This window comes from Anopheles ziemanni, chromosome 2 (assembly GCF_943734765.1).
Source record: "Anopheles ziemanni chromosome 2, idAnoZiCoDA_A2_x.2, whole genome shotgun sequence".
NCBI classification, from domain to species: domain Eukaryota; kingdom Metazoa; phylum Arthropoda; class Insecta; order Diptera; family Culicidae; genus Anopheles; species Anopheles ziemanni.
Window position 1 is genome coordinate 42,549,611 of NC_080705.1, and position 14,370 is coordinate 42,563,980.

Below are 14,370 nucleotides of genomic sequence, written 5' to 3' on the forward strand. Positions count from 1 at the left end.
GCTTCCGATATGGGGTAAAATGGGGAGGGTAGCACTGCACGGTACAATTGTTGGCAAGACATTCCCGGTGCCTATTGGACAGTGCTTTTATCCGGTTGGTTGCGGTGGCATTAGGGGAAACCATTGTCACCAATTAGGGCGTTATCTAAGTCGTTGCGGCGCACAAAACCGGTCGTAATGCCGGCAAGTGTCAAGTGGTAGCAAATTTTAGATCACTTGTTTTGTACCTATAAGTAGCCCCAATGTTCTCATAATTTCTACGCTTTATGGTTATTTAACTGTTGATTGGTTTACTGTGTTTGGGGATTGTGTTATGTCGATAATTGAACTAAGATGTTGTTGGCAGCCGCTAGATTACAGCCCTCAGTCGAAAAATATTTTCGTAGCTCCCTTCGCTAACATTTCTTAAATTATCAAATAAAAAAAATCGAATAATACCACTAAAAGCTTCAAATAAAAAAAAACTAAAAAAACTTTTACGAACACTCTTTTCAAAGGGTCATTTATCACATTTTTAACGTTTAAATCAGTAAAAAAAATATTTCCAATTTGGCATTTTTAACCTAAATTTCAAACTACAAATTCCCTATCTGTAGAAGGCTGTCTCTTTCGATACAGTTTTTCTCTCAAAAATATAAAAAGATGCGTTTGATTGAATTGAATAGTGTGCCTTGAATGACCCTTTGATTTAAGGTTTCATATGGCCGGTCGGTGCAAGGACTATAAAGTTACTTATGTTTATTTCAGCGATAAATTATTTTCCTGGTGTTATTCTGGGCAATCGAGGATCCGCCACAGCCGAGCGGTAGCGCCGGTTATAAAAACGACCAATGCCCCCCCGGGGCTCACCAACTTCACGCTATGGATTTGAATCCAAACCGACCCTTCCCGGTACGTGAAGACTGACTATCCACGTACAAAAGGAAAATAAGTCTAGTAAGCCCTTAACATGTTAACCCCCATGTCAGCCCATGGGGACTGACGGTGAAGTTTCCGTTCACGCCACGTCGGCCCCTAGGGACTAACGAATTCATGAGTCGCGTCGGTCCGTTAGTATCAGTCCGCCAGTGTGCATCATTTTCATGCACTCTCTTCGTTTCTTCCTGTCCACTTCGTTTCGTTTCCCCGGTGCGTATCGTGACAGTGACATCGAAACGAAATTAACGGAACGGTGTCACAAAATGGGCTAGGCGGTTAACGTGTTAAAAGGCAGGCATGAGCAAGATGATCGTTACGCCAACCAAAAGAAGAAGATTATTAGCTTGGTCTTTAGTTCTCTCTCATATTTTTAATTTTTCCAAAGACTAGCAATCACGAACAATCCTTTGTTGTACTAATTGGTATGTTTTACATGTTCTGTAATTTGAGGGCCCTGGGATTAGAAATTTTAAATGGTGGCAAAGGAACCTCCAACACGTGTTGGAAATTTCAGCCGTTATTTCAAATTGTTACAAATCTGGTTGATACTTGTTCAAGCAACCTTGATTATGAGATTTGTTTTGATCTTTCAGGCAACACTGCTGTCAATTTCGTTCTGTGCCTGTTCAATAGTGGTGGGAAATCCGGTCTCAGATCCGGATCTCCTATCCTAAGTACACTTACAGCGTTTCAAACTAATTGCTTGGGTTGACCACGTTGGTTCATGCAAGTTATACCGATAGTTTCTAATAAGAGAGAACTTTTGATTATGCTTCAAAGTCAAATCTGATCGAATCACAAACGAATGAAATCTGATTAATATCCTTCAAATGAAATCCAATTTATTTTTAAATTCCGCCTAAAGATCGAATCTTAGAATCTTCGGAATCTGATTGTGCCATCACTAGTACGGTTTCCTAACTCCGAAGTGAAGCACTTTGCCACAAAGTTTTCGCATCTATTCCCTAAAAATGGCTTCTAAAAGCAAAGTTATCATTAAAATTGAAGAAGACATTCGAATATTCATACATCGACAGATTGATCTGTTCCTTCAAGATGAGCATCAAACGGAGTTAGACTTTCCTGCAACTCTTACAAACCTTCATCGCGCCTATATCCATGAATATGTTAAAAACAAACGCTTGAAGTCCAAATCCCACGGAAAAGGTAATGTAACTTGTAGTGATTTTGTCAAAAACTGTGATCAGTTGTGTGGCGGTTTCCATAAACTAAACAAATCTTGCATACTTTTTGTCCACAACCAGGTGATGGACGATATCTGTCCATCTACAAAATGAGCATAGCAGCTGTCACCCATGAGGACACCATCCTGAAATTGGCACCGGAAACAACCGATATTTTATTTGAGCTTCAAAAGGGATACAAGACCGCCGGAACGCTTGAGTCGAGTTCGAGAAAACAGAACACAACGCGGACGAATTCTATATTTTTGACATCGGTTCCCCCGACTGTTCCTCCGTCGTTAAAGGCGCTGTCTGACGTGCTGGACGATCGTAAAAGATTACCGATATCTCAGTTTCATGATATCATTTTAAAGTGCGGCCTGCAAAATCAAGTGTTGATCATATCCGGTAACACTGGGTCAGGAAAAACCACACAAGTGCCCCAGTTTATCATGGAAGACGCGGCCCGAAAACATGCCCCCTGCCGGATTATTTGTACCCAACCGAGACGGATCAGTGCAGTAACCGTCGCCGAACGAGTTTGCGTCGAAAGAAACGAGAAACTGGGCGATACGGTTGGATATCAGATAAGGTTGGAAAGCCGATTGAAACGCACGACCAATTTGGTGTTTTGCACCAATGGTATTTTGCTGCGTTGTCTTATGGGCAAAATCGCATCCAAATTTTTGAAAAACATTACACACATAATTATTGACGAAGTCCATGAACGGGATCAATATTCAGACTTTCTGCTGATTGCATTGAAAGATAATCTATCCTGCCATCCCCATGTGAAGGTCATTTTAATGTCTGCCACCATAGAGTCCAACACATTTTCCAATTATTTCAACAACTGCCCAGTGATTGAAATACCGGGAAGACTTTTCCCGATACAGAGCTTCCATCTGGAAGATATTTTGTTCAATATTGACATTTACAATAACACCGTTAAGGATGTGAAGAGGAAATTGGTGGCAAATTTAGAGCAGCAGCACAGTAGGACGCAAATGCCAGCCATCGCAAACATGGACGATGAAACCATACTGCTAATGAATGACATACTGGAAGTTTGCTGGATCGAAAATAGCCCGGAGGGTTTCCATAGCTTTTTCGCGCTAATTGACGAGGAAATCGGCCCGATCGATTTTCAGCACACGGAAACAAAAATGACTGCCCTCATGATAGCTGCGGCCAAAGGTATGGTGGCCTTAATTTGATAATGGGTAATACCATGTTTAATTAACCGTTTTTTTTTCTTTCATTTCAGGTCATACGGAAATAGTGAAGAAATTGTTGAATATGGGCGCCAATGCTTTTATGAAAGAGAAGCATAACTACACGGCCTACGACTGGGCTTGCTTTGTGCACGGAAACAGCTCATGTTCGGAATTGCTAAAAAGTGCTCTACATCAATCGGAACCCCCATTCTCGCGTTCATTGACAGCGAACAGCACGAAGGTACTGTTGGATGCGTACCACACATCGGTCGGTGATGAAAAGATCGACCACAATTTGATAGTCGATGTTATTTTGTATATCTGCCGCAACCAACCGGAAGGTGGCATACTGGTATTTCTGCCCGGATATGAAGATATTCAAGAACAGTTCGACTTGCTGATGAGCCGAGTATCGAGCTTGTTCCATTTGAAAGTGTTCATGCTGCACAGTAAAATGCAAACCAGCGATCAACATTCCGTGTTCAAACCCGTCCCGCAAGGTGTGCGAAAAATAATTCTCGCTACCAATATTGCCGAAACGTCCATCACGATGGACGATGTTGTGTATGTGGTGGACAGTGGCAAGGTGAAGCAAAAATACTACGATTCGCTAACATCCACCACATCGCTAGCGGCCACGTGGATATCACAAGCGTGCGCCACGCAAAGGGCAGGCCGTGCCGGACGTACGAAACCGGGCAAATGTTTCCGGCTGTATAGCCGCACGCGGCTAGGAGCGTTCGATCAGTTCACGCTGCCGGAAATTATGCGCGTGCCGCTGAACGAAATATGTTTGCAGGCAGCGCTCATAACGAAGGATGTATCGATACACGAGTTTCTCAATAAGGCTATTCAGGCACCGTCCGCCACAAGCATTAAGCAGAGCATACGATACCTGCAAAAGGTTGGTGCACTGGACGACGAAGAAAGCGTCACCGATCTCGGCTACATCCTGGCCGAGCTGCCGGTCGATGCGAGGCTAGGGAAAATGCTTCTTTACGGCATACTTCTCAAGTGTTACGATCCGGTACTGCTCATAGTGAGCATATTAAGTATTAACGACATTTTCGTGATTCCATCGTTCGCTGGAGACAAGGAAAAGGCGAAGAAAGTACGACGCGAGCTGGCAGAGGAATCGTTCAGTGATTGCTTCTGCTTCCTTCGAGCGTACCAACGTTGGAAGGATTTGCGATCTCCGGGAAGCCAGCGGGACTTGTGTAATCGACTCTTTCTGAGCCACAGCAAGCTTACTATGGTGGATGATCTGCGTAATAAGCTTCACGCACATTTGTGCTCCGTTGGCATTGTGAAACGGTATGGCCCAGGAGGCATGGAGGATATCAACGAGTTCTCCAACAACTGGAGTTTAGTGAAGGGATGCCTGTTGGTGGGCCTGTACCCAAATGTTTGTTATTTGGAAAAATATTCCAAAACCATGAAGACACGGTTTGAGAAGAAAATTTTCATTCATCCATCGTCGGTGCTCGGCGAAAAGACAATGAAGCGGGCGAAGGACAAGAAGGACAGCTCCATTTGGTTGCCGAGTGAATGGATTACGTTCGAGGAAAAATACAAATCTGGCCGAGGTTCCATGATTCGCTGCAACACGGTCGTGTCGTCGCTATTGATAGCCATTTTCGCCGGTCCATTGCATTTGGATGAGTCCGAATGTTTGATAGAGTGTGAGAACACGGACTCGATGAAATGTAAGATTGCCATCGACGATTGGATTAATTTAACGGTGGAGGCCAAGTATGCCAAGGCAGTGCTACATACAAGGCGGTTGGTGCATGAATTATTTCTTAAATTTATAGAAAACCCTCGTACACATCAACTGTCTGCGCGTGATCATGCCATCATCAAATGCTTGGGGCAGATACTTCTGCATGAAGACCGTGCATTAGAGCTGACAAACAGTTTGGAAACGATCGTGGGCGCGAATCGCAGGGGTGGATCCAAAATGCAAGACGTACATTGGAAAGCGGAAGGTTTTAGAAACAATGTTCATTCATATGTTACACGAAAATAATTATCAAATCATATGATACTAGTCCATGCTACTGATACATGGTATTGATAATGAATTGCATTACATTTAAAATCTGTGAAGTATTCTTAATTGGCAATTACATTATGTAAATAAAATCAGTAACAAGCACAAAAGATAAAGTCCAATAACTGTAGATAAAACCTTAAATTGTTTCATATTGCAGCTCACAATGGATCCGAAAATTGGACAGCGTGAATATGTTTGAACAATACTATGAATAAAATTGCAAACGTTGGGTAACATCAGAAAAAAAACCTTTTCTGTCTGAAACATTGAAGAATCCATCGGGAGGTTACACGTGGGGGTCGTTATGTACGATAAATTATGATACAAAAATGACTTAAACATTGTATTTTTGGTAAGGATATGAAAAACGAAATGTCATACATATGAAATGATAGATTATTGAAACATTACAAAACGTGATCAAATCGATCGATGGATGTATAGCTGAAATGGAAAGGTGATTGAGTTGCACTCTTTTCCTTGCACTCGTTTACCTTTTTTCACTCTTTTTGCCGTTTTTATGTTTGTTTTTTCGCTAAAATAAGAATTCGTTTCTCTTTTCATCAGATGGTTTTGATTCTGATGTGGTTTAGTACCGATACTAGCGAAGAGTTTGGAGGGATTTTTAAATCCTTTTCTAAAATTTAATTTTTTAAAAAATAATCTATGTGTTGTGCCCGACTCGCTACTTAGTTCTTATGCCACCGATTTAGATGATACTAACGTTGCCATTTGCCATCTAGAATAGTGTAATACCGGCTGTAAGTCTAATTGTAGGAAAAGCATTTTGAACGATTTCTACAAAAATCTAAACTACTTAAATATTTAAATATTTTATTCTCATTAATACAGTTAATACACTTACAATAAACTTCTAACAATGAATACAATACAATTTGTGAAAAACCATCACGCTACCGTCAGTCACGTGTCGGTTTTCCGTAACAACGCATAGTACAGAGGGTTTTTGCACGATTTAATGCATCCAAAATATACTCTGAATTGTACATATAAATGATTTCCTGCTAAAGAAGAACAAGAGAAGAAAATCAAAAACAATATTTTAACAAATTACCAAAACAGGTTTGCGCATGTACTGCATTGCCGTTATCGTCTGTTAAAAAATATGCAAATTTAAAAGGGATGTAGTACCTACAGACGTCTGTACGGCAAACCGTTGATAGCTGCCCTTGGATTAGTGGACGATATGCCAAGGGGTGAATGCATTTCGGTTGAGTGATTGATGGACTGGCCAGTTTTTATTTTTTGGATTCCGGGAAAATTATTCGGTATATAAGCTGGTTCGTGCTGCTACATTTAGCATCAGAAGTCGAATCGTCTTCCAGAAGTAACTTGAACATGGCATCGAAGAACTACCTCATCAGCTTCGTGCTGGCCCTCATCAGCCTTTGGAACCTCGCTTTGAGTGCTCAGCCAAAACTTGACTACACCAAACCGAGTGCGGAAGTTGGTAAGAAGGGGTTACAAAAAGGGTTAACCAATATGTGGAGGTTTTGAGGATATTTCTTCAATTCTGTATCTCTATCATTTGTAGGTTTGCGTCTTAAGGGTTACGATCCCAAAACCAGCCCTGGATTTCCTCATGAGTTTGGATTTGGACACTATTACCAGGGAGACATTATTCTAAGACCTACACTGTCGCCTAAGGAAGGGGGTCGGCTTGCACTGAATGATCAATTCGTCATCGAAAAATGGTTCGCTGCTACTGTTCCCTATGTCATCCAGGGGAACTTCAGTAAGTACTATTCGCGTATTTGGTGGAATGCGTGTCTCTTAACTAAAACACCTTGTCTGCTCTCATTCAGCTGAACGGGAACTGGGGCTTCTGCAGGATTCCTTCGCACAGTTTGCCGCACAGACATGCGTCCGTTTTGTGCCCCGCACCAACCAGCTTCACTATGTGACGATCACGAACGCCGACGAGGGCTGCTACTCGTACGTAGGACGCAGTCCTCACAACGAGTACAACCGGATCAACCTGCAGACACCCGAGTGCTTCACGGACGTTGGAACACCGGTGCACGAGATGATGCACTCGATCGGATTTTTCCATGAGTTCACTCGCTATGACCGTGACCAATACGTTACGATCGACACAGCAAATCTCCGTCCGGAATATCAAGGTATATATAACGCTAGTAAAACTGTTTCTAAACTTCTCAACCATAGGTACTAAGTATACAATTGTTCGCCTATCGTATCCTTCCCTTGTTTGCTGAATTTCCTTAGATCCCGATTTCATTGCGACCAACTTTGGCATAATGGATCCTGCTATTACCACAACGTACAACGTTCCGTACAACTATCGCAGTGTAATGCACTACTCGCGCTATGCCGGCGCGATCGGTCTCTGCTGTCCAGTGATAAACAACACCAAACCGTACTTTGGAGACTTTGGTAGCATCGCGGGATTGACGCCTCTCGACACGAAACAGATTAACGCAAAGTACTGTAAGAAATCCGGCTTATGATTTCTTAATTTCTTCGGTCCTTTGGTTTGTTTATTTTGCGACCCAGGCATAAAAATAAATAAAAATACTTTAAGCTGAAATATTGAAATTTTCTATGTGTTTCTTTACTGCATTCAACAGAATGATGATGATTTATATTTTTTAAGTTTCTTCCTAAACCTTCCTTTGGTATGCTTCTGCTACATAGGAGAGTCTGCTACCAATAATATCAATATCATCAGCGTATGCCAGGATCTGGATTGACTTATAGAAGATGGTCCTCGAAGTTTCCACCTCCGAGTCTCGGATGGCCCTCTCTAGCGTTAGGTTGAAGAGTATGCAGGCAAGCCCATCCCCTTGGCGCAGTCCCTTGGTGGTAGCAAAGGAACTTGAGAATTTTCCATCCACCTTCACCTGACAAGTGACGTTGGTCATGGTCATTCTTACAAGTCTGATTAATTTAGCCGGGATTCCAAATGAGCTCATGGCTTGATACAGTTTTACCCTGGCTATGCTAGCATATGCAGCTTTAAAGTCAATGAAGTGATGGAAAGTGTTTTGTTGGTACTCTGCCATCATTTTTTAAGTTTATTGTAGATCAATTTCTGAAAATTTGATGTTCTAAACCAGTGATGTCAAACTCGTTCGACCTCGCGGGCCACATTTTGCCCCAAAATAGGTTCGCGGGCCAAAACGTAAAATTGATTGGATTGATGAAAATATGTTCTTATCAGTGTGGTTTGATCCAAACAGTCAATCGTGTTTAACACCTTCAAATTTTTAAAATATTATATTACTTTTTATAAAATTTACAATTTTTAGTAAAAGATAAATTTTCTTTAACACTATTGTGCATTTTGGTAAAGATAAAAAAAAAGTAAATGTGCATTATTACTACAGCTAACTTATTGCTCCACATCTGTTATTTTATTAAGAATGTAGTTCATGACGTTTGTTTTGTATGAACTCTATTTATTCGCTTGTTTCGAAAATCTGTGTGAAATCAACTGTCAATCGCAATATATCGGCGTGATCTGGATCAAAGTTATATATCACAAAGAATTTTTTGAAATTTACGTTAGTTCAGTTCTCTTGCAATTCATTCAATTCAACAAAAAACATTTTGCTATTCAAACAATAGGTAATACTCAAAGATCCAAACTTTCGATGTATTGCTTCAAAGGGATCGCGGGCCAGATCCGATGTGCTTGCGGGCCGCATGTGGCCCGCGGGCCGTATGTTTGACATCCCTGTTCTAAATGATGGGCTTTACACACCTTTACAAGTATCTTTGGTTCTTTTCCAAAGAGTTTCAGAATTTATTTTTACTTATTAAATTTTATTTCTAATCAATTTGGATTCCTTTTCTCTACCAATTCTTTTCTCTTATTTTATGCCCATACTCGAAACTTGCGCAAGTTTAACAGTTGTTTTACAATTCCAACTTTCTAATTATGGATTGAAGTTTTAAACTGTCAAAGTTTGGTCTGAGTACCTTTTTTCTTCACTATGAATTGTACAGTTAATGTATATGCATGTTAGCTAAACCAAGTTAACACACACGCACACAAACTAAACATGTTTGTCTTTATCCTTGATAGTTTTATATACTATTCTATTTGCAGCATGGAGATCTTTTGATAAAATACTGTTAGTAAGTTTCGGTGTATTTCGAGTTACTGTTATTCATCTGCATGAGAACTGTGCTAAACTTAATGGTTTTAATGAAGAAGCTTCTCTCCAAATGTAGCCTCAATACTTCGTCTTGGCACCGTCAAGGTATTTCCTGTGTCTACGAGGGCACGCGCATTGATCTCAGCCATCACTTCCACATCGTTTCGGACTCGTGGCCCTCTGTGTGTCAGGCCGCTGGTTCCTTCACCCGATACAGACGAACCACTGTCCAGGAACTTGAACATCTGTCCAACCTCACGTTCCACTACCGAACTGAGGCTATGCCGGTGTTTGCCCTTATTTCGCGCGACCGTCCTCTGGGCTTCCTCTTCGGACATCAGCTGCCCCTCGATGAAAACGATGGTTGAATGGCGTCGGTCTGGTCCATTGTACAGATCCTGCATCGTGTGCGAGCTCACCTCGGACAGGCATTCGGAAAGGCTACGCTTGTGTACCGACGAACAATCGCTGCGTCCATCCGACCCGGTTTCATTTACGTCGTTGGGATGTTCCTTGGTTAGCTGAATCCGGCGGGCTGCTCGCGCGTTGGTGTCTCCGCTGAGAGTGAACTCCCTGCCACCATTGCGGCCATTACGGGGTGTATCTTCCTTCGCGGAGGAGGTGGTTGAACGTGGCACCGACGTTGGGTCATCACCGGCAGCGGCCGCCTGTAGCCGTTCGGCACGTTCCTTAAGTATTTCCCGACATTTGTTCGTGCACCCGCCGACCCACTCGGAGATCAGTACCCCGAGGGCCACCACGTACCCGAACAGCATTAGCAGAAACATGCCCTCGGTATCGGCCAGCGTGAGGCCGCGCTCTTCCGGAGCGGTGGATCGCAGGACATCACCTACGGATGCCTCCCGAAACCGTCCGTCCTTCGTTTTTACCGTTTCCCACGCCACATCCCGGCTAAGCTTTTTGATAAGACCGACCTCCTGCATGTACAGGATGGCGTTGTTGATCGGGTCGCGGTGGACGGAATTCGGCGGGAAAGTGATAGAAACACCGTACAGGGCGAAGCATTCACGGCTCACGTGTAATCCGTAGCGTTTGTTGGTGAACCTTAAAATTTGAGAGAGTTTTGTAGATATGATTAGAACATGATCTTCAAAGAGTTTCAGATCATTTAAGAACGATTATTCGCTTGTTATAAATTTCTATTTGATCAAGTAGGCACAGGTTTGTGGGACTTCTACTCTATTTAAAGATTGGATAATAACGAGAAATATTACTATGGAATCACGATAATTGGCCGTGTGGAAAACATAAGGAGAACTTCGTCTTCGCTTTCAGCAAAGAGAACTTCTTGATGTGGTTCAAACAACCAGACCACCTGATAAGGGCCTCACAAACCCAAATCGTCCATACGTACTGATGTGAAAGGTTCGATTTCACCAGAAACTCTAATTCCGCCTTTGATCCGATGAATGCGTACGATATCAGGAACGCTCCAGTAACATTCCTTACACCTTCATCGACGCTGCTAACATATCGGATGTCCTTCAGCAAATTGTTGGTCGCCTTGTGGCTTGAGTTCAGGAACCATCGTTCCCAGCCGCCTCGGTCGAGCGTGCCAATGCGGTAAAAGCCTCGGCTCAATTGCTGCACGCTGTCCACACGCTCCGGTTCCACCGGCAAAGTGATGAAGGCGATAATCGAACCCGTATAGCAAGCGGTTATGATGATCGTGAACAACCAGTAGATACCTAAATAAAGCCCACCGAAAGGTAAGTACCAAATTATGAACCTTATTATGAATCCTGGCCAACAACCCACCGATGAGCATGCGTGTCGAAGCCTTCTTTGTGTTGCTCCAGGAGTTTTCACCCTGGAACGTTAGACTGTTCGTGAAGGTACCGAACACGTACCAGAACATGTTCTCGATCTCGCTCCAGTTTCCGAGCAGATGGCGAAGCGTCATTTTGTCCGAGAAGGCAAGGGGGAAGATGGCCAGCAGATAGATGAAGATGATTGCAACCCATACTGGCCACTGGAAAGGTCCTAGAATGGCACGGTATCTGAAAGGGGATTGCACAGTTGGTGAGACACTCCGGAGGAAACTAATGATCAAAGGCTCCGAAATACCTCGGCAGGGCACTGGACATTAGTGTGAGGAAGGCGGCACAGTCGGTTGAATGGGAGACGGACATGTCCGTGACGAGATTTCGCTCGATCGATACGAAGATGCCAGCAAGCCCTATGTCTCCCTGTTTCCGTTGGATCTCGTCCACGACCGCATCGCCGGAGCTTTTGGTCGGAACATAATAAACGATGAATTTGAAGAAGCAAAGCTCCAGAGGAATAAACATGCAAAAAAATGAGTCTTCCCTTACCCCAACTGAGGTTTCGAGGGTTCGACAATATCGAAGGTAAAATTCTGGTACATAGACAACGTGCGCAATATTCGAATCTCGAGACCCTCCCAGCGTATGTTCACATTTCCCACACCGTCCGTTATCAACCGCTTGATAACATACGGTGGCTGATGGGCAGCCATCACCGTAAACCGATGCCCGGCGAATCCTTTGCGCAGCTTCGGTGGAAAAAGGTTCACATTGTTCCGCGAAAACTTGTTCCCGATCCAGGACGTAAGCACCTGCGGCCGGTTAGCACCGAGACCGTCCACGTACAGTTCGTGGGTATAGAGCACGTACGGTTGCTCGTTGTTGATTCGCTTGTCGACCGAGTACGATTCGCCGATCACAAGTAGGTTGATGATATCGCGTGACTGTTTTGCGGCCAGGAACTCCTGTAGCTTCCACTGGCTGGAGCGAGGAATCAGCACGACGTAGCTGTTCAACTGCGGACCGATAACCTTGCGCGTCATCATGACGTCGGCAAGGAACATGATATAACTGCGACACTGCGATCCTGAGGGGTTCAGTATGTCCGGATTGTCCAGTGTGTAGTTTGGCCCGATTCGTCCCGTGATGTAGGTCGTCGGGAAGTTCGTGAACAGCGCTTCTAAGATATAGTTCTCAGTGCTACCGACGTATGTGTCATATAGCACGATCGGTATGCAGCTGTACAAGTACTTTAGGATGATTTTGTTCAACAGCGACACAAGCGACATCGTCTGACGGTTGTCCATGATGACGTGTGCGAAATTACGTTCCCAGATCTGCTCGCGAGTTTTCGGGTTTCCGTAGAACGTCGGATCGACGCGTCTCCGGATGCGATTTATTGCGGCAAGCTCAGAATCTCGCTCCGGGGTGCAATCTTGCGCCGCGCAGGACGATGTTTCATTGTTTGTGTCAAATATCGGATCGAACGCCCCAGTGTAGTAGCCTTCGCTGGCGAGCTCGAAGAACCCACCCGACTCGGCACGACCCTTGTAGTTGATCAGCTGCTCGTTGAAACGTTCTGGATGCCTCACAATAGAGAAAGTGGACACTCTACTCAACAGCACAAACACAATAACGAGAGGCTTTAGAGACCACTCTTGACCCATCTTCGATCTGTTCCGCGTGGACAGCTGAAGCAAGTCGGATGAACTGAAAATTATCCTGAACTGGTTGGCCCTATTATATAGTCTTGCCAGTGGCCAGCGGGTTGCTTGAATCGAACCCCCTTCCGTGAGGTATCCTCAGGTATATGGTTCCGTTTTGATATTTATGAAATAACCCCTTGACCGTAACCTTTTGCTCCGGAAATCGAACTGAGGTTCGAACATGAATGGTTGAGAAGGTTTCGACTACACTACCTCGTCAACACTATCGAGGTACTGCTTTGAACGAGGTTCGTGCCCGGTTCAGTTGTGTAACCGGTTGAGTTTATAGTTATACTCAACAGTAAAACAGTATGAAAAATTTGAAACTATACTTTTATCAATTTTATTTTTTGGTTCTTAGCGGGTTTTAGTTTAAGTTTTCAAACTATGTGCCTAATAAAGCGAGTGTTGTAGAACTTCAAAAACAAAAAAAATACGATTCCCATACAATATTGAAGCTAGGTTTGTCGGTACGTATAGTAACGTAGAGAGTATCTATTAGAATTAAGGTTTCAAAACGATGGATTTGAATTTCATATTATAATATTTTGACGATTTTGGTTTTATTTTTATGATGTACCTTAGTTTCAACACTCATTCCAAAATTTACAGAATTTTCAAAACATAAATCCTTAAATTTGCAACAAAATTTAAAACATACTGGGCATAGAAAAGAAGGTTAAACAAGCATTACTCTCTCCAATACAAATACAAAAATAAATGTTGGATGCTTTTATATTGATTAAAAAATTATTTTATTTTATTTTATTGCTTCGTACTCCGATACACTTACTAACTCGGCTCTTCCGTTTACACTTAACCTGCACAAGAAGTTCTAACAGCTAACAGTAACACAAACGGGCAAAATATTTAAAAAATACATTCACGGTAAAGAACTAAGGGGTGCCACAACGGCGTAACGTTCTAGTTGACGGTTGTATAAGAGGATAAGATAAGCTTCATAAAATACTTATGACGTCATGTCCGGCAGTGGGTCGTAGAGAGCCCTCGCTTTATCGAATTCTATTAACGTAATTTCTAGAGCGAATAATCGAAGAAAAAAAAATGTCACACGTGAAACATCGTGGGCGCTCCATCCTGGGTTTGTAATAAACAAGCAAAATGCCGATTCCATCAAAGGGGTTCGACCGTATTTTCTTGTCCATCTTGTTTCTTCTTGAATGGACTTTGCCTATTGCAACAGACGATCTATTTACAGAAAATATGCACACCTCAATATCTGGTGCAGCTTCTGCATAAATTATAAGCCTAGCTACCTACAAATATTGACCTACTTGCTTTCGTTGCCGACGTGTTGCACAATACTGCGTGATGTATTTTGAAGTTAAGGAATCGA

The 14,370-nt window shown here is 43.0% G+C and overlaps 3 protein-coding genes across 3 annotated transcripts; 2 read left to right on the forward strand and 1 right to left on the reverse strand.

Moving 5' to 3' along the window:
* The first annotated feature begins 1,857 nt into the window (after positions 1-1,857).
* LOC131283078 (3'-5' RNA helicase YTHDC2-like) lies at positions 1,858-5,481 on the forward strand. Its single transcript, XM_058312642.1, has 3 exons — positions 1,858-2,085; positions 2,184-3,299; positions 3,370-5,481. Exons 1-3 carry the CDS (start codon positions 1,890-1,892, stop codon positions 5,346-5,348), a joined length of 3,291 nt encoding a protein of 1,096 aa, XP_058168625.1. The 5' UTR covers positions 1,858-1,889; the 3' UTR covers positions 5,349-5,481.
* Positions 5,482-6,734: 1,253 nt separating this feature from the next.
* On the forward strand, positions 6,735-7,867 carry LOC131293607 (astacin-like). Its single transcript, XM_058321686.1, has 4 exons — positions 6,735-6,846; positions 6,931-7,131; positions 7,202-7,519; positions 7,626-7,867. The coding sequence occupies exons 1-4, from the start codon at positions 6,735-6,737 to the stop codon at positions 7,865-7,867; spliced, it is 873 nt and encodes a 290-aa protein (XP_058177669.1).
* A 1,700-nt stretch (positions 7,868-9,567) lies between these two features.
* Positions 9,568-12,974, reverse strand: LOC131293608 (ionotropic receptor 21a). Its single transcript, XM_058321687.1, has 5 exons — positions 11,857-12,974; positions 11,609-11,770; positions 11,300-11,541; positions 10,896-11,229; positions 9,568-10,585 (listed from the first exon to the last, which is right to left on the reverse strand). Exons 1-5 carry the CDS (start codon positions 12,972-12,974, stop codon positions 9,568-9,570), a joined length of 2,874 nt encoding a protein of 957 aa, XP_058177670.1.
* Between the last annotated feature and the right edge of the window lie 1,396 nt (positions 12,975-14,370).